A 24,644-nucleotide genomic window follows, 5' to 3' on the forward strand; every position below is an offset into this window, starting at 1 on the left:
GCGTTGAAGTAGCAGTAATAAATTAAAATAGATTGGTAATGAGAGGGCTTCGGTTCAAATCTATTCATGTTTGTTAATCTATAAGGGCTTTAAGAGCTCTTTCACACAAGCTATATAATGCTTTTTCGGCTAGATTTAAGCATATTTACGTTAGTGTGTGTGTGTGTGTGTGTGTGTGTGTGGGAGTGTGTGTGGTTATGTGTTTGTGTGTGTGCGAGCGCGCATGCTAGTGTTTGTGTGTGTGTGTGTGTACATGTCTGTAATATGTGAGTGTGGCTTCCAAGTTTGCGTCCTTATTCGTTCACATTTAGCGCTCGCTCCAGCTACAGAGAAACGTAAGACAAGTTTGGAACCCCGCAAGAGACGCTAGTTTGACGCCTTGTAGCGTGTTTAAATAAACTTATTTATTATGCAGGTCGGCATGTATTGCCAAACTTGGGCTGTAAGAATTTAATATGTTTGTTTACATTTGATCGCAAATGTATCTAATACAAAACCCCTTCACCATATAAGCGGCGGCGATAGGCATCAACTGGCAACGAAGATGAATTACCTTGAGACACCGAAGCGGAGCTCGAATAATCTCAGGCAGATAAGCCAATCCAAGCACAAGTGCACAGAGCATTAATATCAGTTCTGTGCACAAGTGAGATGAAAGATTACGTTAAGGCTAAACAGCAGCGTACTAAGCGGCGTTCAAGTTTGCGTCCAGCGTGCGACCAATAACAAGCAGCTAACCTTATCTTTAATCTCCTTGCTGAAAGCCAACCGGCAGGCAGAAACCAGATCCGTAGTTGGGCAGCAATTTGACTGAAGAATAAGAACTTACTGGATTTGGCAAAATGTATCGATTTAATAGGCCCATATTGCTGATCGACAATTTAATAGTGACATAAATTAGGAAATAGCAAGTCAGCAATATGCAGCCAGTAGCTAGGGTTGTCACAGTGCGTCCGAGTAAGTTGTGTGATTGGTCTCACGCAGGACGCAAACTCCGCTATTCAACCCTACTCCTCCGCTGGCGTGTTATTCTCAAATAGGTGTTGTGTATAGTATTAATCGGTCGCCGACACCTCGCGTCGGGTTGGGTTGTTGGATATGTGATATATATTATGCCTATTACTACGCCGTTTCTTCAAAACAGAACTTACTATAGTCTCATTACTTACTGCATCTCATGAAAGTCCCATACTAATGCTATGTAGTGTTTCATATCTTACTTTGGCAGAGAATCCTTTTTGTGAAAGCCCAACTTGCCGGTTATTCTTTATTTAGAGAGCGTAAATCACCTCTATTGTGAAAGGGCTCTAAGCGAAACAGCTGCAATCTCTCATAACACACGTCATCGTCGGTAGTTGTTAAAACAGTACTTGTCTCAGTATGTTTACGACTTGAGTGTTACAAGTGTATCGCTTTTTTAAATTCCCGTGTCTGTTCAAGGGTTATGAGTTATGACTTTAGATTATATCATACCTACCTACTGAAAATATAAACTTGTGGCGAGACTTAAAGAAAGTGTGCAACTGCCAGAAAAGCTACATAAAAGCAATGTGCGTCTATTTGCTTTGTTACCCATGTCTGGCTCTTCTACGAAACCTTTTTATTCGATATTTATTCGAACTGTGTAGGTAGTATCGGTAGGTCGGTCGGTCGGTAGGATACCATAAGGTTTAAGGTAAAAGACCACAGCACCCCATCAGCGCTCATAGCTGCTGCAAGTTGGTCGGAATGAAAATTAACTGATTATGGTTACTTTTTTATAAATTTAAAATGCATATAAAAAATATATATAATATAAATAGGGTCTGTTACTGATAATAAATTTACCGGTGTAAACTATATTTTTTACACACAGGAAATATATCTTTGGCACACGCAGAAAATTCATCAGAAATGATACATTTTAAGTCATTGTAGGAATCCCATTTAAATTAAATTGAGTGGATCGGAAATGAGGGTAGCGTGCAATAAGTGAAATGTAGAGAAAGTAAAATGGTATCACGATTCGCGGACGGTTGGACATAGTTAGTTATAGCGTGATTTATCTAATTTTGTTACAGGCTCCAAACATCCAAGCGATTTATTTCAATGTAATCCCATTTCTGATGTTTCTCAATTGAATAAATAAAAACTATCAACAAATTCCAGTTTCAAATTTTAGTTAGAGGAATCTGAAAGCATACTTCTGGTTAACAAAACATCGTTATGTGTTATTTGGTTGATATACTTCGGCTTACATCCACGATTCTAATAAGTACCGCTAAGGTGAAGAAAACCTTTCTATCATGTGATATTTCTGCCGCGTATACCTTGAGTACTATCAAGCCAAAAGTTACTAGGCATGTTCATTGCAAGCGAACCAATACAGGTTGTATTGGGTCGACCTACCTAGACCTCATTATTGTTTCTCATTATCATAAAGCGCAAACCTATAGGAAAAACTAATGAAAGACTCAAAATTGCCAGGCTAGGTCAAGTATTCCAAATAAACTTCCCAATGGAACTGTATCTAAAATGTAAACCTAAAAGGAGAGCAGTTCATCAAATTTTTTTCTAGCTAACGAACTCTCAGTGTATGTAGTCATCATCGTTCATAGTATTTAACTAACTAGTTACCGTGTCCCACAATTTTTCTATAGAAAAGCGCACAAAGCGACAGGTGCATAAGCGTGTGCGCTCGAGCGTCACACCGGATGTAAGGGGACGATCACACCAGCATTGTTAGCATAAACAAATATAGGTGTACATATTACCTAAAAACACTGTTTGTGAAACCTTCTATACATATCTACTACCTATGATAAATGAACCATTTCAATGAAACACTCAACTACTAACACTAATTAGCATTTTGCACATATGCATTTACTTAAGAGTAATATCCAGCTAAACTGTGCAGAGAGTTCGATTGCAATATAGAAAGAAAGAAAGAAAGAAAAAATCGTATTTATTGTCACACATTTGTGTAAAATGTTACATTTGTGAAATAAAATAATTGTTAAAGTATAAAAATTAAAAATAAAATGTGTGACAAAGGAGCTGGCTCAGTATAGCTGCAAACTAAAACGCGCAGCACTGGTTTTCAGCCAGCCCCATTATCTTCGTCGTCACTGAATCCTCGCAACTAAACAATAACAAAATAATCATAAAAAAGAACAATAACATAGAATATAATATATAAACAAACAAAAGATATTTTTCATTAAAACAAACTTATTTACATCGAGAAATACAAAATCATCAAAGAGATAAATAATAAACAAAATGAAAAATTATGAAATTAATAAACATGAAAAACTAAAAAAAAAAAAAAAAATTATTACGCTCTTATACCTATTACAAATTAAAACCTAATTACCTTAGCAATAAAATACAATTATAGAAGAAAAAAAAGGTAGTCAGAAGTGAAAATTAAAAATAAATTATTGCCATTTAATATGCTTTAAACATTTAAAGCCTGCTGTGTTTTCGCAGTTTGGCGCAAATCATCCGTTTAGCATGTCGGTGATGCGAACGCCGAAGTTATGCCTTTTAAAATATTAAGGACTTTATTGTATAATGACTTTAATAATGTTTTGTGGTCATCCTCGATTGAGGTGGTAGAAATATTGTACCGAAATAGTCAGAAGACAATCATTTTGATCATACCAAACCAATAATAATAATAACAGGTGAACTAGTCGCGTGAAAGCTAAATATAGCCACATTTTAGTTTGGCTCTAGGATCATATTAGTACGTCTCCATCTAGATATACATAATGTTCTAATAAAGAAGTGCTTATTTATAAATAATAAAAAGCTAAACCAAACCTTCATAACACAAAAAGAAGCAAAAATAGAAAGGTAATAAACAAAAACTCTCGTTTATTTATCAATTAAGAATCGAGAATTGTTCATGAAGAAACTAACTTAAATGCTTCTTTTTAAGTTTAATGATAGTGAAGTGCTTGGCTGCACCAGCTAAAAACTGTGGCGCCACGTTGAAATGATGCTCAAAAACACAATTCCCATTGAGAACATGACACTGCGCAGGTATTTGAAACCTGTTTTTTGTATACACAGACAGTGGGTTTGTGCCAGAAAAGGTAAACAAATCGTTAACAATGCCGTATAGTTTAACGTCAAACTCAAAACTGTCTCTATATTCCAGTTGTAAAGAAATATGCATATATATTGTGGTTTTTTATATACACATGGTTTTGCTTTTAACCATCTCAACTCCTTAGTCTTTTTTTATTGATAACTTTTAATTATTGTTTTGCTAAAATGTTAATCTAAGTTTTGCACTGTAAGATAATTTACAGATTTAAATAACACGAGTATCGGTGACTTAAGCACAGATCCGCTATCCCACTTCATGTATAGTATAACTTAGGTAAAAATACACCCCTTTACAATATAGAAGAAAGAAATTGAACTACTTCGATGCTTTGATGGTTATGTTAGACGTATATCCGGTGTCATGCGGCTTTCGTTAATGCGTCTTATCGGGTTGCCATTCCCTGTAACTAATGAACAGATCGCCTGTTTCTGCATATGGCTTCTCTTATCCGTTTAAATCAAAGAATGGGTCCAAGGCACAAAACCTTGACACGATGTTAGTTTTTCTCCTGTGGCACTAAGAATTGCTGACACACTTTACAATGGTGTTATATTTTCAACCTAGTTTAATGTGTGCTCTGGAAATTCCGTTTGAATTAAATATAACCCTTTATCGAGTTCCGCCGCGCAGCCTCCTGTATTTTTAATAAAGGTCTAAGTTCGCCGAAACCAAATGAAACCCTTTTAATTTTATATTTTAAAGCGTTGTTAGCTTTTATACTCGCATCAACTACTAAGGGGTGACAATCTGTAGTCACGAGGACCAGAATCTTATAACCTTAATGCTAATTTTGTGGGGGCACAATGGATGTACACTACCATACTTTAGCGAAGCTAGGCTTGACAATGGGTGCGTCATTTTTATTCGCCTCATAACCAAGGTAAGGTCCTTAGAATATTGATGAGGATAACCCGACTAGTGACATGGGTTGTGTAACATCTTTAAAGCTTAGCTACTCGGAATATTTTTCATTCGTTCGAGTAATATCATCGTATTATTAAAAATTAGTATGCTAGTCGGATCCTACTCTGGCGTCAGCGAAGTCTTGTCCTGTCCCATAGAATATAAATAAACGTTAGGCCTACGTTTAAAATTAGACATCTTGTTAGTGATATTCTATGAGATTTTTCTGTTGTATGTGAAAATCATGGGAAAGTGATTAGCGTTGGTTAGGCTAAGTAACAGCAAACTAAAAAGCTTCTAACAAAGACGTGGAGGAAATGTAAAAACGAATAGATTCGTGTTTATGGGCGATTAGTCAATTAAATGAACATGTATCTAAAACAATACGTGCATTAAAAAACTGCTATTTTCGATGCAATTAAAATAAATTATCTAGAACCAAAGTAGGAAATCATTAATTTGTGGGAGATTTTTGTATTCACTACTTTCTTTTGCGTAAATCTTCGCTGCTACATCTGCAATCTGACAGTATAGTTTTTATTTGATTGCGCATAAAGGGCGGTGAATCTATTTTTATGCATTTTCCTGAAGATTTCCGGACTGATATGTTCTTGTTCAATGTGTTTGAAGATCGACGAAGCACCCGACATGGTCCAATAAAAACTTCATCAATTACACTAAATATAATTCAATCCTACTATTCACTAGATATCGGAATACATAGAAGTGGTTTATCTATACGTGAATGTTATAAATGCGTATACGTTTGGATGGATATTTGTTACTCAATTGCGTTAGTATGGCTAAAAAGATCAGATGAAATTTAGCACAGATATAGATTATAGTCCGGAAAAGCACATAGGCTACTTTTTAAATCGGAAAATTAAACGGCTCCGTGGGATACATTTGTGTTTTTTTTTCACAGAGCAAGACATCGACACGTTTAATTTACATATAGTGGTAGTTCAGCGGTTAAAGAAGATAGATATACACAAAAACTAGTATTGCCATAAATCGGAGTGATGAAATCCGTCGGTGCTAAAAGTTAGATCTAGATCAATACAGAAACGCGTGCTATTATAACCGGAACGCCCTTATCGCCTCTTATCTCGCCCTTTACGTTTTCACTTCATCGCCTACTGCAGCCTTTGCATCGCCAGTGACCCACATTATGCTTTAACAACTGCATGTTACTTTAATACTCATAATAGGGTTGCTGAAACGTAAGTTAGACAATTTATTATGCATTTTTTGAGCAATTTAGGACGCTTCTTAAAAATCCTCGGCACAACCTCGCTAACAATCGGGGCTTATAAGTTTTTGGCCTATTAGTTCGTATAAACTTAGATGTTACAATTTTTTTGGTCATATTTTAGGAACTTATTCACATATGTTTACTAAGGTTTAGTCAGTTTATATTATTTTAAGTACGAATAAGTAGAATAATATGTCAGATGTAGCTGTTTTAAAGGCAATTAAAGGCACATCTTGGATTGTTTTTTTTTTTTATAAATTATTTACATAGTTCAGTTGTACTTCGATTTGTACAAGAAATTAATAATGAGCTCCACTTAAAATACTAAATCTATCGTCCTTTTTGATTTTTATAGGTAAATTTATTTAGTTATGCTATCCTAGCTCCAGGGATAAGGTTAGACCGATCTGTCATCGAAAGATTTTGAATTTTATTGATTTGTTATTAAAACTTCGGGCTTTGATCGTTGATGAGTAGAAAAGGTTTTAATCCTTCTTACAGGCCGCCAACCTGCTCCAATCAGCGTAAAGGATAAGTAACCCTCCCTTCTGTAAGAGAGAAGGCCTGTGCCCAACTGTGGGATACTAATAGATGAAAGATTTTCATAAATGTTATTGTTTTTTGTTTTGCGTAATATTTCAGACTCTTCCGTTAGTTATTTCATATCTTCTTTATCCTTACTAAAAGTTGGAATATTTATTAGTTATATATACTAATTAATATCAAGGATTTGATCGAACTTTTGAAATCTTTACATTTTTTAGGAAAACATTGAACTAACCCTATTCGAGCCGTCAGCTTCCCGATCTCGGTGGTCTATCTAACTATATCCCGATAGCTTTCCAAGCGTGTTCGGCTTTCATAGCCCTTTTATGTTCACAGTTGTTAGGCAATCCTCTGATCGGTTCTGTTTTATGATCGTTAATTGCACTTACTTTTTATAGCAAGCCTTTTGAGGTTACTTCCCATATAAAGTTTAAAAGAGTTTCTCACTTGTTATATCAATAGTTAGAAGAAATATTTTCGTTATCTCAGGCAACTAAGCATTTGAGGTATCTCATATGAGGGAGGATTCTTGTGATTCTTATCTTCATGTGTGAATTACAAAGCCTTTTGTATTTATTAAGTAAGAATGCAAAAATATTCTGTTAGAAAATAAATAAATTAAATAGTAAAAAGTTGGGTGCTAGCATAAGAGTACAAATTAAAAGTATGGCCACAGGTAGAATTTTTACTTTTAGGCTTTAATCCCTCTGAGCCCTGCCTCTAAAAGGTCTACTTTATAGCATATTTCGTGTTTGAGTAACCGTAGGAGTTTCAAAGTAATGAAGCATTCGTTACCGTGATTTATATTTCAAGGGTGTGTAAATTATTCAAACGGCTCCTCGTAAATAATCACGCCCACATCGCAGTACAGTTACTTGGTCGGTAGAAGGTGAATGTAAAGTCTAGCTATATGGATCCTTTATTTGATATTTAGGGATAGTCGCAAAGCCTAGTTAGCCTAGCCATAATGACTTCCACTAAAAGTTTTAAAATCATGATCCCTACACTCTCAATGATTCTTCTGATTACATATTTCGATATTGTTCATTTTTTTTTAAGCTTTTCGTAACAGACAAAAGTGTAGATTGTGATTGATATTCAACTATATTCTTTATTCGCGCAAGGGTCAGGACTCTAGATAACTCCTAACTGTTAAATCTTGGGTTAAATTTTTTGCCGGAGTTTGTATTAGGTATTGGGTTTTTCTGTACAATATGTATTCTCAGTACCAGCCTGCAGTTAGCTGGTTGTTATAAACGTTAAAGTCCACTAATGCCCTTTGAGAGGGCAGAGGGAAGAGGTTTTTGCCAAGCTGTTCGTTCACGATCGTCATTTTTTGATATTCAGTTCGTTTACGATCGATATTGATTGAAATTGAAATCGTTGTAAATTTATAAAAGAAAAAAAAAAGATCTCCGTGAGGATGTCCCGTCGTAATTACGTGAGACGGAACTCCGCTTCCTTCATTTTCCACTCTGTTGGTTTTTGCTTGAACCCTTGCTTGCATGACCGCGAGATCGCTATTGTCTAAAGGCATTACTCTTAAAGCTATCTGTATATGCATTATGTTATATAGATTTTGTAGCTTAATGTAGGTAAAATAAAATCTAATTCTTACCGATTTTAAGGAGTCGAAATTTAAAGAAGCAATGGATAAACAATACTTGTGTGGTTCACAAATAGTTCAGTTTACGTTACTCGGTAACCTCCCTTACACCTTACCACACCGCTAACTTTCAGTGTATTAATGATTTATGCAACTAAATATCACTAGCTTTTAACGATAAAGGAAAAAATCACTAAGAAACCTGAATGGCTGAGAGTTCTCCGTAATGTTCTAACAGGCATGTGCAGTCTACCAATCCGCACTTGGTCTGTAATCCTTTTTCATACTATGTAGTAGGCAGATAATAGGATGATAATGATGATTTTGATATACAATAATACAATAAAACATGTGATTTTTCGTATATTACTCCACAGTGCAACAAATTGATTCATTCAATTTGAAAAAAAATATAAAATGAACTACCGTAATCTATTGAAGTCAATTAACGCACGATTGCCCCCCTAATTAATTATTTATACGGAACTAGGTGCAATTATAAAATCATTTGGGCGCGAAGACCGTTAGATCGCTATAAAAGTATAAACACGCAGTTTATGTTTCATTACCCGATGCTAAAACTGGCAGCTCGAATAGCATTTAGGTCGCACATGATTGTATTTAGACTATTCCTTCAAATGCTTCCCGTATATATAAGATTTAGTTCGTCAATCTCACGCCAAGAGTTTATTTTAGATCTTTGAACAACATCATAGTTTTAGTCTGTGAACGTAGACTATCCATTGCTGGACACTACCATACATACCTAGTGAGCGCCACTATATCCTATCCTTAGATACTGGCACTATTGTATAGTAATTCTCATAATGACCACCCAGAGAAAGCGAATTGGCCATCGCAGGCTTAGTCTCAGCTGCATGTGTATGTTTATTCCAGGTAGTTGAAAATGGTTCATCATCAGCCCACTATGGAGCTGGTCTCCTGTCAAATCCATAACGAGAGATTGATTGGAGAACTCTTAGACACGCGGGTTTACTGACAATGTTTCCTTTCACCGTTACAGCAAGTAATATTTAATTGCTTAAAACGCACTAAATTCCGAAAAGACCAAGATGCGTTGCTCTAGGCTTGTATCTAGTGTTATATTAGTAAGAAGAGACACTTAATAATTTAGAACCACATAAGAGATAGATTTATTTGTTATGTTCATGGCGTTAAAATCTAAAAATAGACATCATGACGTGTGCCCCCACTGTGTTTAACTCCCCTCTATGCGCCGGCGCATGTTGTGAGTAAAGTGATGGAGTCCCTCGCACGTGCTTTATCACGGTTTTGGATTGAATGCAAATATGGTGTCAAAGATAAAAACAAACTGTTAGATTAACGACTTTCGAAACAGATGCTGCGTTTACGAGGCGTTTTTAGCATTATTTTCTAAAATGAAAGTACAATTTTTTTTCTAAAATTATAGATACAAGTAACTCAATTTATGCAGTATTTTTTCACGTAAGGTTTTCTTTCAACATTACATTCGTATATGTTGAATACAATTAGTCGGTAATTTAAAAGTCAATGAATTCTGATTCAAATCGGCAGTGTGACGATGATAGTATCGGTTCCTCGTCATAACGCTCGAAATTTGTAGTGTCTCCAGGATGCTTGCATTTGGGAATATACGGAGGCGTCCATCGACAATTCAGTATAGCCTCCCACTCTATACCTTTAAACCATTTGTGGTTTTTGAAATCCAGTACACCATTTTTCATCACTCCGAAACGTTTGCTAATGTCAACTTGAAGAGTGTTCCTCACAAGATCTCTCAGATCACTATTGAAATTCGACGGACAGCGATATTTCCCCGAAACAATCTTCTCATACGTTTTCATTGGATCGTTGGCGTAAAATGGAGGATAGCCTGCATTCATTTCATATAGTAAAACTCCGAAGGACCACCAGTCTACAGAGAAACCGTAACCTTTACTTAAAATTAATTCAGGTGCCAAATATTCTGGCGTTCCACATAAAGTCCATGTCCTACCATGTAGTTTTTTACAAAATCCAAAGTCAGTAATTTTGAGATATCCATTCTTATCGATTAGTATATTTTCAGGTTTTAAATCTCGGTAAACGAGATCGCAGAAATGAAGATATTCTAACGCTAATATTACTTGACTAGCATAGAACTTCGCAATTGGCTCTTCAAACTTGCCCATTTTGCGTAGGTGACTAAACATTTCACCCCCAGGTACGAATGGCATTATAAAATAAATATAACTGTTATCTTTAAAACTAAATTCCATAGACACGGTGAAAGGAAATCGCATAGCTTCCAATATCCGCTTTTCGTACAGTGTGTGATCAACTTGTTTCATCTTTATAATTTTTCCTTTCTCCAGTATTTTCATTGCGTAATATTTATTAGTATTCGAATGTTTTAGAAGAACCACTCTTCCGAAAGCCCCAGTTCCTAAGGTTCGAATTCGTTCCAGGTCGGAGAAATTTGTATTAGATTTTAACTTTTTACACCATCTCTCTTCAAATTCCATTTTGAGTTGCTCTAGGTATTTTCTATATTGTTGGTGTTGTTGTACGGTATACCCGTCCCTGACTTCAGCAGAAGTAGATTGATAAGCTCTGTAGGTCATTTCTTTAAATGTACCGTGGCTTTTACTCGAATTCATTTTAGTTTGTTGTCAAATTGAAATTTGTAATTGGTCCATTGCCAACTGGATTTTGCGTGTTTGTTGAATGGCACACTGACGGTAATATTAGCAGAAAATTGCGATTTCCGTTTGCGCGCTTTGAGGGGCCGTTTGAATTCCCTTGCCGGCGGTATTCTCCGAGATCGAAAGTACGCGAGGGTATAAAGAAGTGCGGGGTGAAGGGTGAACGAACCACCCTGTGGGGAAGGGTGGCAGGATCAGCTGTGTTTAGGGTGACACGCCATGCCGCGCCGGCCGGTCGGCGTCTCGACTGCCGTATTGATCAGACGGCACGTGGAACCTTAATACGTACATTTCCCGAAACTTTTCCCCTTGCAAATACCTTGCAAGAAATCCATAATAATGTAATAATGATACATCTTGCTCCTCATTTTAGGCACATATGAGAACAAGAATGAAATTTGTAAGGGATGAAAGTATTGCAAATTTACTTGCAATTGCACATTTTATTGCAATAGTAGTTGGAGGAGAATTAAAAAACTTTTATTTTTCAGTCAAATAAAGTAATCCGATGTCTCGTTAAATGAACTAAATATATTCACCAAACTGCATGCGTGCAGACACCGTTTGAAAGTGAAGGGCCCTTTGAACATTTATAACTTCAAATATTTACATTTTATATTGCAACTCCTATTTTATTGCAATTTGAATAGCAATCGAAATAATATATTTCTAGCAGTGAATTTAGGATTTAAATAAAGGAATTGTTTAAAAAATTATAGCCCAAGTTAGTTAAGATAACATAGTGCGGCCCCCCAGCGTACTCAACATTGTATGCAGAGTATACAAATATAATAAAAATATCATTTTAGATCATTATTTCGTGATATTAATGTTTATTTAGACAGCCAGTTGCCGCAGTGGGCAGCGACCCTGCTTTCTGACACCAAGGCCGTGGGTTCGATTCCCATTACTGGAGATGTTTGTGTGATGAACATGAATGTTTTTCAGTGTCTGGGTATATTATACGTATTTATGTGTATTATATTCATAAAAATATTCATCAGCTATCATAGTATCCATAACACAAGCTACGCTTACTTTTGGGCTAGATGGCGATGTGTGTATTCATATTGTCGTAGTATATTTATTTATTCCTGTGGAAACAAATTAATTTAGCATATCTATGTGACAATCTTAATATTCATCACACTAACGAAGAGATCTGAAACTTATAACATTATGGAATGTAAACGCATTCGATGGAGCGGTTATTGCCCTCTTGGAACTCAGATGTTGGTCATACAATAAAAAAAATGCTTTAAATAAATATTTACTTGGAACTGTTTCATAAGTACTAGCAACTCCAGTTTAAGTCTTTCTTTTGGATGAGATCAACAGCCTGTCAGCGTTCGCTGCTGAATATGTCTTACCAAAAGCGCGCCATCAGAGATGCCTCCTTATGCAGCCACCTTTCAAAGAGGTTTAAAGGTCCATCAGGTAGAGATCGTCCTACGTTGCGCTAATACCGATACGCAGTCTCTACTCTAGAATTCATATATCCGAGCGGCCAGCGGTTCTGCGACAGACATTGTGTAATCATTGCCACTATAGCTTGCTAATTCTTTTAATTCAATATATTTTTTCAGCTTCAGCTAAATAACGCCAATTTTTAGGTAGTTAGATATTAAATTTTCACGTAATAATAGGAATCTAGAAAAAAAACATTCCCATTAAATAGTCCCATATTGAGTGATGGATTGGTAACTACTAAAAAGGGTAAAAGAGTTGCTGTGACTACTAATGTGCTTTATCAAACCGTTATTCACACAGCAGCACTTATAAATAGATCTTATATGGAACGATTTAATTGTAAAGCTGGAACATATGTGCGTAGTATTTGGTGACGAATGACATAGATATTAGCAAAATTCTTGGGATGATTGTATGATCCTTCGAGCCAGATGTTATCTCTTAAAGACACGTAACGAATATTAGGTGTTTGCTATCAATGCCAAATTGAATCTCGAAGGCTATTGTTATTTTATAATGTACCTAGCTTATTATGTACACTGCACTGTTTGGGGCATGTTGAATTGAGGTGTAGATTTCGAGTGTTTACGAAAGTTCTAAATACAGCAATTGTGTCAAAAAAGCTCTACGAAATCTGGTCGTAAGAGGTCGAAAATGATACGGCTACTAAATATTAAATAGCGCTGGAAGATGACGTAAAGAGCATCCCACTTCCTACCAATAAAAGGAGATTTAAAAGTATAATCTGGAGCATTTTGAGAGTCATTAGGGCAAATAATTGATTGAGGTAGGAAATGTGCCATACAAAATTAAAATTATGCGGTTACTAAATACTACAGTACATAGCTCTGCGAGGTAGGTGGGGAAGATGAAACTTCTTTCTGATAGAAAGATACTTTTATGTAAATGTTGTAGCTTTTTCTAGAAGTTAGTTCTTTTCACTAGAATATTGATGTTTCAACTATACATTTGAAAAATCGATTGTTGTTTCTACTGTGCCTATGTTACAGCCGCAACCGATAGAAAATAAACGTGTCAACCCACAAATTATTGTTTATCTTTTTATTTTACACAGTCGATAGTGTTTTTAAAATTTTCATTGTCATTGTTAACTTTTTTTTTAAATCGCGCGGCAAAGACGCCAATGTGAAAGCAGGCTTACATTAAGTTTCACTGTCGTGAATGCTTTAGTGATGTATTGTACTGAATTCGGTCATCGCAATTTAGAACAGTTATTACTCAATGTTATTGTTCTTGACTGAGAATGAATAGAACGGCTCGTGACCTCGTACGATATCTATAACCTATTCCGGTGAGTTTAGGTTTAGCATTACAATAATACTTTTAGCATCACGAACTGTCTCGTTACTAGTTAGACTTATCTCAAAGATTTACGTGTATTCATACATTTAGGTATTGTTAGGTTAGGTAAAAGTAAAAGTAAACAGGTAGGTATAAAAATAATAAAACACTCGCACGGATGCGATTTTAAGTCATTACAATTATTTTAAATTATTTTATACGTTATTAGTGTTCCGTATACTAAAGCTAAAATGTAACTGTATTACTAAGACCCTGGTTATCTGTCTGTCTGTTTTTTCAATCAATGGCTTACCTATTTAGAAGTATTATCGTCGTAACACAAGTTGGATGCCGGCGTTTTATCAGATTGCTATGAACTCATACCGTCGGTCAAGGTTGCGGAGGCCCGCAGTCCGCAGTGGACTTGGCATCGACACCGACTTGGCGCATTAAGATATTCCTTTAGACACGGTGCCGTAAGCTCTATTTTATAATACGACGCGAGGACTGCGAAATTATTTCCGCTATCAGATTGTGGTTTTGTTAAAGCTCAGAGTTTTTATCATTCGCATTGTCCAAAGTAGCAAAATGTTGCGTTGTGTCTTCTAATGAACAGAGCTATCTGTTCTGCAAATTAAATTAAAACCTCTCACTATCTACAAATCTACTTGAGTTTAGAATGTAATTACCTAATGCCACATGAGGCTTAAAACCTACGTCTCACTTTGATGGACACAGGGCGGCATGTTGCAGGACGTGGTCGTTGCATGTCCTGCGAAATGTTACTCTGTGTATAGTCGATGGGTTTCTTCTTACCGTCAGCATGGTCAGTCAATTATTAAAATTTAAAAAAAAAAAATTATTTCTGTCTAAACTTAGTTATAGTCGTAACAAGATATTTTATTACTTAATTTAATCCTATAGACTTAAGCCAGTACACGTGGTTTCAGCGCTTTATTCAACGCCCCAAGTAATTAAAAACATAGGATTAATTTGCTCTATCCATAAAGTTATAGGTACCTACATTGCTTTTACACATGTTTCTTACTTTATTTAAATATCTGTACTTAGTATTTTAAAACTCAGAAACAATTGAATTCGAGTTCGAATTAAAAATAAAATGTTTGTTTATATAACATCACAATACGACCAATAATATCGGAACAACAATGATACAATTTGCAAAATCGGGATAAAAATAAAGTTACGCTAAAATTATGTAAAACAGATATGTTCTCCTTTAAAAGTTAAAAAATAAAAGGCCATGACAATATATGCCTTTCTTTAAATGTTTATTCATACAAATTACATAAATTTGTATCTGAATTAAAACCCCAAATAGCCAATCCCAACATATTGCTTATGTATTTGATTATAAAAAAAACTATGAGGACCTGATTGCATAAAACATAACAGCACTGGAACTATTTGATCATGCAACATAATAAACATTTAATAATACAAAAAACTATTAAGACCTACACAAAGATGAGAATTTCATTATTTGAAGATATCATGATATTATCTCATTACCATAAATATCACTTTTGTATGTAAATTTATGGCATTAAACGAAAGTGGCGCACTAAATCTCTTTTCAAGAATGTTTACTAGTTATTTTTAGGCAGTTTAAACATGGAGTATCATATACTCCGAAAAAGAATCTTGATGTATGAGCATTGAAAAATACTCGCTCATTAATTCCACGTGGTAGAGTCGGTTACTTTTCGAGGACGATATAAACGTAAAATACTGGACCGCCGACATATTAGCATTGGTTTTTTTATTTGTTTGAACTTTGAAGCCGGTTACGTTATGTACATATTTAGTATTCAGTATTGCGAAGTCTACGTTAGACTGTCCCGCATGCCCGCAACTTCTAACTAGTAAAGTACTTGATATAATGAAAATTTTCCTATGCAAACTTTCTACCCCTATTCTATAAGGGGTGTTTTTAAATAAAGTATTTTTGTAAAGAAGGATATTTATTTTAAAAGTATTAATTTTACTGCAGACTTTTCATGTCTCTTACCTTTAAAAAACGCTTGCAAAAAAAACTCTAAATGGAAGAGTTGCATTTCTTAGCGAATGCAAGAAACCTTTAATGCACCCTTATGGTTTTTTTGTTACCTTCTCAATGCTATGAGAGTTTCATACTTCTATTATAACTATACTCGCTGTTGCTCGCGGGCAACAGCTAGTACCATTATAAAGGTAAAAGATTTGACTCAAACATACTAAAATACTATTTGTGAAATATCTTACTTTCTACACTTCCTGTGTAGTTTCCAATAGTAGCTGGCTGAGGCTTCATTTTCCAGTGCAAACGGCTTTCGAGTTTTAAATTGCAAAATATCAAGCACAATACAAAAGGGCATGAAGCAATCAAGGAGACGTGAATGCAGTTATTGCGCTCCTACTGATGTTCGCGTACCGCTCGAAACTAAATTTAAGCTTTTTACGAGCTACTATAATCCTTCTTTTATTCTTCTTTATGAATGATGATAGACAGGTCGGATAGATAGGATACTCCGGCCTTCTTTTGGGAGGGTACCGACTCCCGGCACGTAAATTTCCGGGGTTATTTGCAGCAATTAAATATCATTGGCCTTAACAGTGAAGAAGTTCGCAACAACACGAGGAAACGTTTAGTAGCAATGAGAGTTCTGTATAATGTTCGTAAAGGCGTGTAAAGTCTACCAATCCGCTCTTGGGCCTTGGCTAGCGCTGTCCACCTACGGTCTTATCCATTCCCATTCTGAGAGGAGACCTGTGCCCTGTAGTAGACCGTTAATAGGTTGATAATGATTTTGATTTTTGTCTGAAATTTTGTATACATTTATCTCTATATATATAAAAGAGAAAGTGTGTGGGTATGTTCCGTATAGGCTCCGAAACGGCTGGACCGATTTCAATGAAACTTTCAGAGAATCTCCGGATTGACCTGGCGAGTCATCCTGTAAAGTTTGGTGACGATCGGAGCACTCCTATTTTTGAACTGTCAAATACAGCTTTTATTTACTATGATGATATTCTATTGTTGGGTGTAGATAATGATCTTCACCCGCTCGAGAAGAGAATAGAAGAGAATGAATACGGAGAGAAATAAATGATTTAATATATTATGAGACTTAAATTAAAAATTTAATGATGTAAGTTTATTGTTTAAATAAAATAAAGCAAAATCTAACCCGGCGAAGCGGGATGGGTACGCTATTACATACTCGTATATAAAAATATACTTATGGTTGCACGGGATGATGGTGATTTATTAGCCAGTAAGAAAGTAGGTAAAGAGAGAAACGTAGATTAGAGTAGAATATAGAAGGCGTCCTTATCGCTTAGTAGCGATATCTGCAAAGGCAACATTAGCATTAGGGCAACATGTGCTACAACAAAAAGGTGGTATTTACCTGTAAAAGGCCGGTAATGATTTCATGATATTTTTATTAACTTCACTTATATTAAAATGAGATTTTGTGGTCAAATCTTGAAAGTACCTCAATCGATACACGTGTATATAGCCGAAGACAGTATACCTACCTACGCCGCAACCTAAATTCTCTTGTTAGGATAGTTTTTTTACCTCAGTGGCATTTATCTTATCTATGCAAGGATCAACTTTTGCAATGATAAATGTATCACGTTATATAAATAAATAAATAAATAAATAAATATACCTACTACGACAATACACACATCGCCATCTAGCCCCAATGTAAGCGTAGCTAATGTTATGGGTACTAAAATGACTGATGAATATATTTATTATAAATAATATACATAAATACTTAGAATATACATATAAACACCCAGCCACTGAAAAACATTCATGCTCATCACACAAACCGAATCGAACCCACGGCCTTGGACTGAGAACGCAGGGTCTCATATATATGTATATATGTGTCTGACTATGTTATGACTCAACTAATAATAAAATTAGTTACCTTCTAGATAATGAAATTTTTTTTATACCTAGGCCCTATGTTGATGAAAAATAAAAACAGCTGTATCTAGGTTTATGTGTTGCTAGCCAGTTGAAACCGTCCTCGTTAAAGTTAACTTGAGTAACCCCATATCGCCACCAAGAGCTTGTCGTTTTACTATTTGAAGGGCTTGGTTGCCGGTGTAGTTATAGGCTCATGAGGCTTAAAACCTACGCTTTAAATTGATGATATATTATATAGATGATACATAGCGCGTTATGTTGCAGGACGTGCTCCTTTGTATGCCCTACGAAGTGTTGCTATGTTTTAAGGCGATGAATTTCCACTTTCCATCACGTGAGCCATCATTGGCGTGCACTTCAAATATGCGCAAAAGCACTGCTTACCCAAATTATTTTATATGACACGTATTGAAGGGGGATTTTTCCATTTTATGCAATGTTCCTGATTTATGCATACCCTGGTCGAAATCCTATGCACGTCGCTGTGAGCCATCTCTTTCTCCGTTTATCAGTTTAAAAAAATAATAGTCCGAGTAATAGTACGAGTATTATATATATATACCATCGATCTTTATAAATGACTGGAAATCAAAATATGCTGTTTGTTATCTGATAAAATCGAATAAAAGCATTATGTTTATCAGCATGATAAGTGTTCTTTGAAGCGCATAAATATTTTTACGGACAACGGAAGTGTTTTGGCCTATATTTGTTTGTTCGTGTGTTCCAGTCACCAGTGCAACTATAACTCAATGTAATGAATGAGTAGTTTTATGCTTTGAAAATGTTTTTTTTTGACAAATACCATTTTTTAATAAATCAGTTGCTTGTTCGGACAGCGTTTTTGTCCAGAGTAAGCATAAGCATGTAGATAAATTAACCTTATGTATGAGTTACATGAATAATTTTGGGTAGGCAGTACTTTTGCGCATGTATGAAATGTCACTTTATGTCAAAAACTAAAAAGAACACTCGATAAATTTAAAAATATAAATATTGGTAAATTGTCTATTGAGTCATGGTTCGAAGTTTACCGTTCATCTAGAACAGTATGAAGATCGATAAATACATACAGTTAGTTCGAGCTGTGATAGCCTAATGGTTAGGACTTCGGCCTTACTTTTGCGGGGACTAAATGCGATCCTCGGCGAGCACCTCTAAGCCTTTCGAAGTTATTTGCGTTTTGAGCCATTTAATGCCACTTCCTTTAGTGGTAAGGAAAACATCATGAGCATGCTTGAGAGTTCTCCACAAATTTTTTAAAGACGAGTGACGAGACGACTATTCCGCCCTTGGCGAGTAGACTACGGTCTAGATATAGGGTCCTTCCTATATCTAGACCATGGGCCTCTTTACAAAATGAGAAGGAATGGAAAAGCCCTTGCCCTCTAATTGTCTGGTATTCCTTACTAATGTATTATAAATCCGAAAGTTTTTCGTTTTTTCGTGGTTTTTCTAGGACTAGATAGACGAGTTAGCACTTTAGTCCTCATAAATGTGGCAGCAATTATGTATTCGGTATCGGTAAGCTTTAAATGAGGGGTTTGCTGCTGTCCGCTGAGGAGTTCTGTCCGCTATCTCCAATCACATTCATCAGATCTACACAAAGTTTGGGCAAAATTAAACACATATTATGACCTCTATAGTACAAAAATAATTATTTAAATCGGTTATAATTTGTCGGAATTATGGTGTAAAATAGTCAAACACTTTCATCCCCTCTCCCAAAGAAACTGAGCTTAATGTCGGGATAAAAAGTATCCTATGTAACTTCTAATATTTCCAAGAATATGTGTACAAAGTTTCATGAGGATCAGTCAAGTAGTTATTGCGTGAAAGCGTAACAAACAATCTTACATTGACATTTATAATATTAGTATAAGTATAGTATATATGTATATAAACAGTGTTTTTGTAGTAGATTCCTTAGCCTCTATCTATTCAAAATAAACCTTTTGCCGGGCTAGTGGCGTGTTCATTGTCAACGGTTGCCCTTTGCTGATCCCCTTCTGCCCTTCATCCACTTACTAAAAATATCTCACCTCTACACAATAATCAATAGATAGGTGTATGATAAGTTCTATGCAGTATACCTATATAGTTTTGTAACAATTTACCCGTCATTTTTAGTGTCTTGAGACACTAAAAATGACGGGTAAATTAGGTAAATAGATTTCTTCTGTAACATTGCTTTTTGACGGCCGACTGGCGCAGTATACGGGAGAACGTATCGGAACGCTACATCGCTTGGCGACACGTCTTTATCTTCCAGCAAAGATTGCGACAATTTATAAATAATTTATTTAAGTAGAACCAAACTGACGGAGTTTGAATCAGATTCCCGCTTTGAAAGTTTGTTTAAAATATTATATATCGCCAATAGAAATTCTAAGAAAGGAGTTTGTTTTGAAATATTTATAAATTACAGTTTGACTTCCATTTCTGTAAGAAAAGTGCCAAGTCACACTGTGAATGGTGAACTTTCAAACATATCCATTACGTAGGTATGGATATTTTTGAAAGTTCACGTTCTAGGTATATAAAGCAACATTATTCCTAATTTAGTTACATTATAAGAAGTTAAAAACAGTTCGAAGTAAGCTTATTTTAATTTAATTAAGATATTTCCGATCGTACTGAACCATTTCAGTATTCGTGCTGTTTGTTTACGTGAGCCGGTTACGACTAACGATTTTTCGGGCTCGGTGTCGTTACATAATAAGAATCTGCAGTCGATATGTTTTAGTTCTTTTACTCTTAATAAAATCTGGTTAACCTCTAAGATGACGTCAGACCATTTATTTGTGAAAAAAGCTGAAGTATCTTTTTTCTTAATAGTAGGTATAAGTACCTACTTAAATACTATCTATACTTATAATAAAACTGTAACTGAAAGATTTCTGTACATTTAATATATTTTGAAAATTTTGACCGGGGGAAGCTTTATAATCGATACTGAGTCCAAAACAGATTTTTATTTAATTTTTGTCTGCCTGTCTGTCTGTCTGTCTGTCTGTCCGGGCATCACGTGAAAACTACTGAACGGATTCAAATAAAACTTGGTATAGTGGTAGTTCATATTCCGGGTCAACGTATAGGATCTACTTTTTATCCCGATAAACAATAAGTTTCCTCCGGGAAATGGGATGAAAACTTTTGTCAATTTTACTTAATATCTCTGTTAAATTTGCACCGATTTTAATCATTCTTTTTTTATTTGAAAGTGTATACTATCAAGCATTTATGGTCTGATTTTAATAAGGATCTGATAAATATTGTCGGAGATAAAGAACATAACTCTTCACAAATAACTGTCAGTCGCAACGCGTATGGGACAGCGATCGAATGCATGTACGTACCATCCTACTAATATTATAAATGCGAAAGATTGTGAGGATGGATGTATGGATGGATGTATGTATCAACTAATATACCACGTAAAATAATAGTAGGTAGGTACTGCCCACGATGATTATGATGTTAGTTAGTTAGTTATTATTCTAGCTTCCCCATTGACTCATACGCTGACGAAGTCGCGGGGGTCCGCTAGTCAATCTATATTTTCTAATCGCATTTGTCCAGCACCTCCCTACGACTTGTTTGATGTCATCTGTCCACCTCGTCCGGGGTTTACCAACGCTGAGTATACCGGTTCGAGGCGCCATTCCAGCACCTTGGGACCCCAACTCCATCGTTTTTCAGAGCTATGTGCCCCGCCCATTGCCACTACAGCTTCGCGACTCGTTATGTCCATAGTAATTTCATTAGGGGAACTGGATAATTAATATTTAAGAAGAAAACCGATTTTAAATTCTTGATTATCGACCAAATTCTTTCGACAAATAAAATATGTATTTTCCATCATCTCTTTATTACAAACGAATGTTTGGCTTGTTGCCAAACTATGATAATTGTTTTCTGATAATATTTTGACAAATCGAAGACAGTGTTTCTTCTTTGTAATAAATCATAGGGTTCTGTAATCCATTTGCTATACTCAAAAAATTGTTGAGATCCTGATAAAATTACCTAAACCTACACTATCGAACTTAGTTACTTCGTTACTAATTAATTTAGTATCATCGTAAACGATTACGTCGCAGTTTTAAATTACTTCATAATCTGAGATATGTTTAGCAATTTAAATAACGGGGGTTTCCAATTGTCCGTAATATCTATTTTAGTGATGTTTGATGTAGATCTTTGGACTTACTTTTGTCGAATTCATTTAGAAGAGTAGATTTAGATCTATTGTTTATCCTATGAGAGATAAGGCCTACTCCCAGCTTTGGGTATGCGAAAATAATTTCTATTCTGCCATAATAAAGCTCTAATTTACATTCCTGTATCTCAGAAGTAGGCTATAGGCATATCAATTACCCAGCTCAACTCTGAGTCACATATCTCGCAACGTTATATTTATGAAACACAACGGAAATTGTGGTATGCAATTATTGTGAGCCGAGGTCTCAGATGTTGTCCCGGTCATTACTTGGAATTAATCCGAATTACCACAAATAACTAGTACCAGATATCTGCACTACGTGCAAAACCTTAGTGTAAATTTTCGAGCAATCAACCGTCCGTTATCTATAAGTACATCTAACTGCCTCGTTGCCCTATTGGTTAGCAAGTTCGATTGCAGGTCGCGAGGTTCTGGATTCGATCCCGGATAGGGCCAATGGTAAGAAACGGGGTTTTCTATCAAGAAATTCTTAGTACCAGCCCGTAGGGTAGGCAACTCTCAGCAATGCAGGATATGTAATCATATCCTGCATTGCTGAGAGTTCTCTATACATTTCTCATCAAAGATGTGCGAATTCCACCAATCCGCAATTGGCCAGCGTGGTGGGCTTGAGACTAAACCCTATGTGAGAAATGATTACATTAAGACGTGACCCCGGCTCTGTAGTAGGCCTACAATGGGTTGACATTGACAATAATGGCGTTAAAACTTAAGTAACTAAAGTAAAAATAAGTCTCGTTTATCAAGTGAGATCACGCTAACGCGCTAACTTGTCATCTAATAAAAAATAAGTAACGAGTTCTTGAACATAATAAACGCGACTCTGAGCCAATTCACTCAGAGACTCTGAGACAAAGAATGCCCCTAGACAGTTACTTGAACCAGGAATATCTTTTGTAGCAGAATGGTTATCTTAATTTCTTAAACTTAATTAATATCATGATGGCGCAATGTGGAAAAAATAAGCGTAAAGCGTAAGCGAGCTCACTCATTTGGAATTGAGGCGCTTATTTTGCAAAACAGTTGTAGGTACTATGAACGCTGTGTCGATTTTCGATAATTTTGTTTTTTTATTGTATGGAAAAGTGACGTTTGACAGCAGTGATTGCAAGATTAACGCCTGTCGCATTACTGTCGCGAGATACGTAATCACCCTGCGGAACACTGAATTGTTACGATGCTGCTTGCCGGCAGAAATAAGCATCACGGTTGTGCTTCCCGCACGAACTCAACAAAAAGTTCTACAAGGTACTACAATAAAACGGACTTCACGGATGTGAAGATTTTGGACGATTTACTATTTATTAACTATGTTATTGATCGTAGAATAAAGCAATATCATCATTTTCTCTATCAGGGCTTATTTATCGATTTACATCTGAGTTATCGATCTGAGATCTAGATTTCATACTGATATACCGTATAAAGAGATTCTTAAAAGAATTAAACTTGCGGTTACGTTTAGTAATTCAATCTCACCACAACAAACCCTCAGCAGAGGCGATGCCAACGAACCTATTAACCGGTTTTTCGTAAGATTATAGCTGACGACGTTTTATACAACTTCTATGTTATCTTTAGGTTTGAATGAATTTGAGCATGCACATAGTATGTATTTCGTACTGAGATTCTAATACGAAACGACTCTGCAGTTGTTACATGCCGTTCGTCAGGTTTGCTAAAGTATGCCTGAAAAAGCCAGACCGTACAAATGCTGCCTCGCTCTATAGCGTCTATTTAGGTTTATGGATGCCCATAAAAGTGGGTGGTCCAACTTACAAAACACCGTTTGATATAGCTTTAGCAGTTTTGGCTAGACGGCCTTCGGTTAATTAGGTCATGTTCTTTATTTGTGTTGATGACAGTAAATACATTATATTATCAGCCTGTCTGCCTACATTACCGGATACAGATCATTCCGTCGCAAGCCCTAAGAGTCTGTTCTGCGTTGCACTCACGCATACTTTTCGGTCGTACAATGAACATGTTACTAGTATCTATATAAATTATCCGCCATCAAGATAATCTGCTTTTGTAGTTAATTTACTCGACATCCATTCACCAAGGCCTCGATGATTCTAACACGCATAATTACATTTGTCGGTCATAGGATTTTTATTTTCTCAGGTTTATTTTTTTCAATTAAGTGCCGTGCAAATGTTGAAATAGTTATAAATAATGTTGGTCAACTTCGTTGTATCAAAATATTATTGTTTCGCTGCAAAAGGTTCCAAGTCTCGCGTCAGTGGTGGAAATAGTTGGTGGCCCTACAAGCAAGAAGTGATAAAAAATTAGGTAGTCTGGACATTATTATATGGAAAGCCTTAGTCAGCGTCTACGAAACTACGTATGTAACTAAACGTTACGCTACTTAAAAGTACTATAAACCATTTTAAATTGCAAAAAAGAAAAATAACACACTTCAGCTTATGGCTCCGGAATATGGTCTAACCATGGGTCTGATAAAAAATCTAGTATCTCTACGATATGAAATCGGAAATGAGGAAATCCATAAAAGAACTAGGGCAATAAACATAGCAAATCAAGGCGTAGTGTTTACGTAGGTGTGGACTTC

General features: G+C 35.7%; 2 protein-coding genes across 5 annotated transcripts in view; one reads left to right on the forward strand and one right to left on the reverse strand.

The window, feature by feature from the left end:
• Positions 1 to 24,644, forward strand: part of LOC120637242 (leucine-rich repeat and calponin homology domain-containing protein) — a 75,875-nt gene that overhangs the window by 5,349 nt on the left and 45,882 nt on the right. The window lies entirely within an intron of this gene.
• LOC120637244 (cAMP-dependent protein kinase catalytic subunit 1-like) lies at positions 9,920 to 11,054 on the reverse strand. Its single transcript, XM_039908974.1, has one exon. It carries the CDS (start codon positions 11,052 to 11,054, stop codon positions 9,936 to 9,938), a length of 1,119 nt encoding a protein of 372 aa, XP_039764908.1. The 3' UTR covers positions 9,920 to 9,935.

This window comes from Pararge aegeria, chromosome 3 (assembly GCF_905163445.1).
Source record: "Pararge aegeria chromosome 3, ilParAegt1.1, whole genome shotgun sequence".
Classification (NCBI taxonomy): Eukaryota; Metazoa; Arthropoda; class Insecta; order Lepidoptera; family Nymphalidae; genus Pararge; species Pararge aegeria.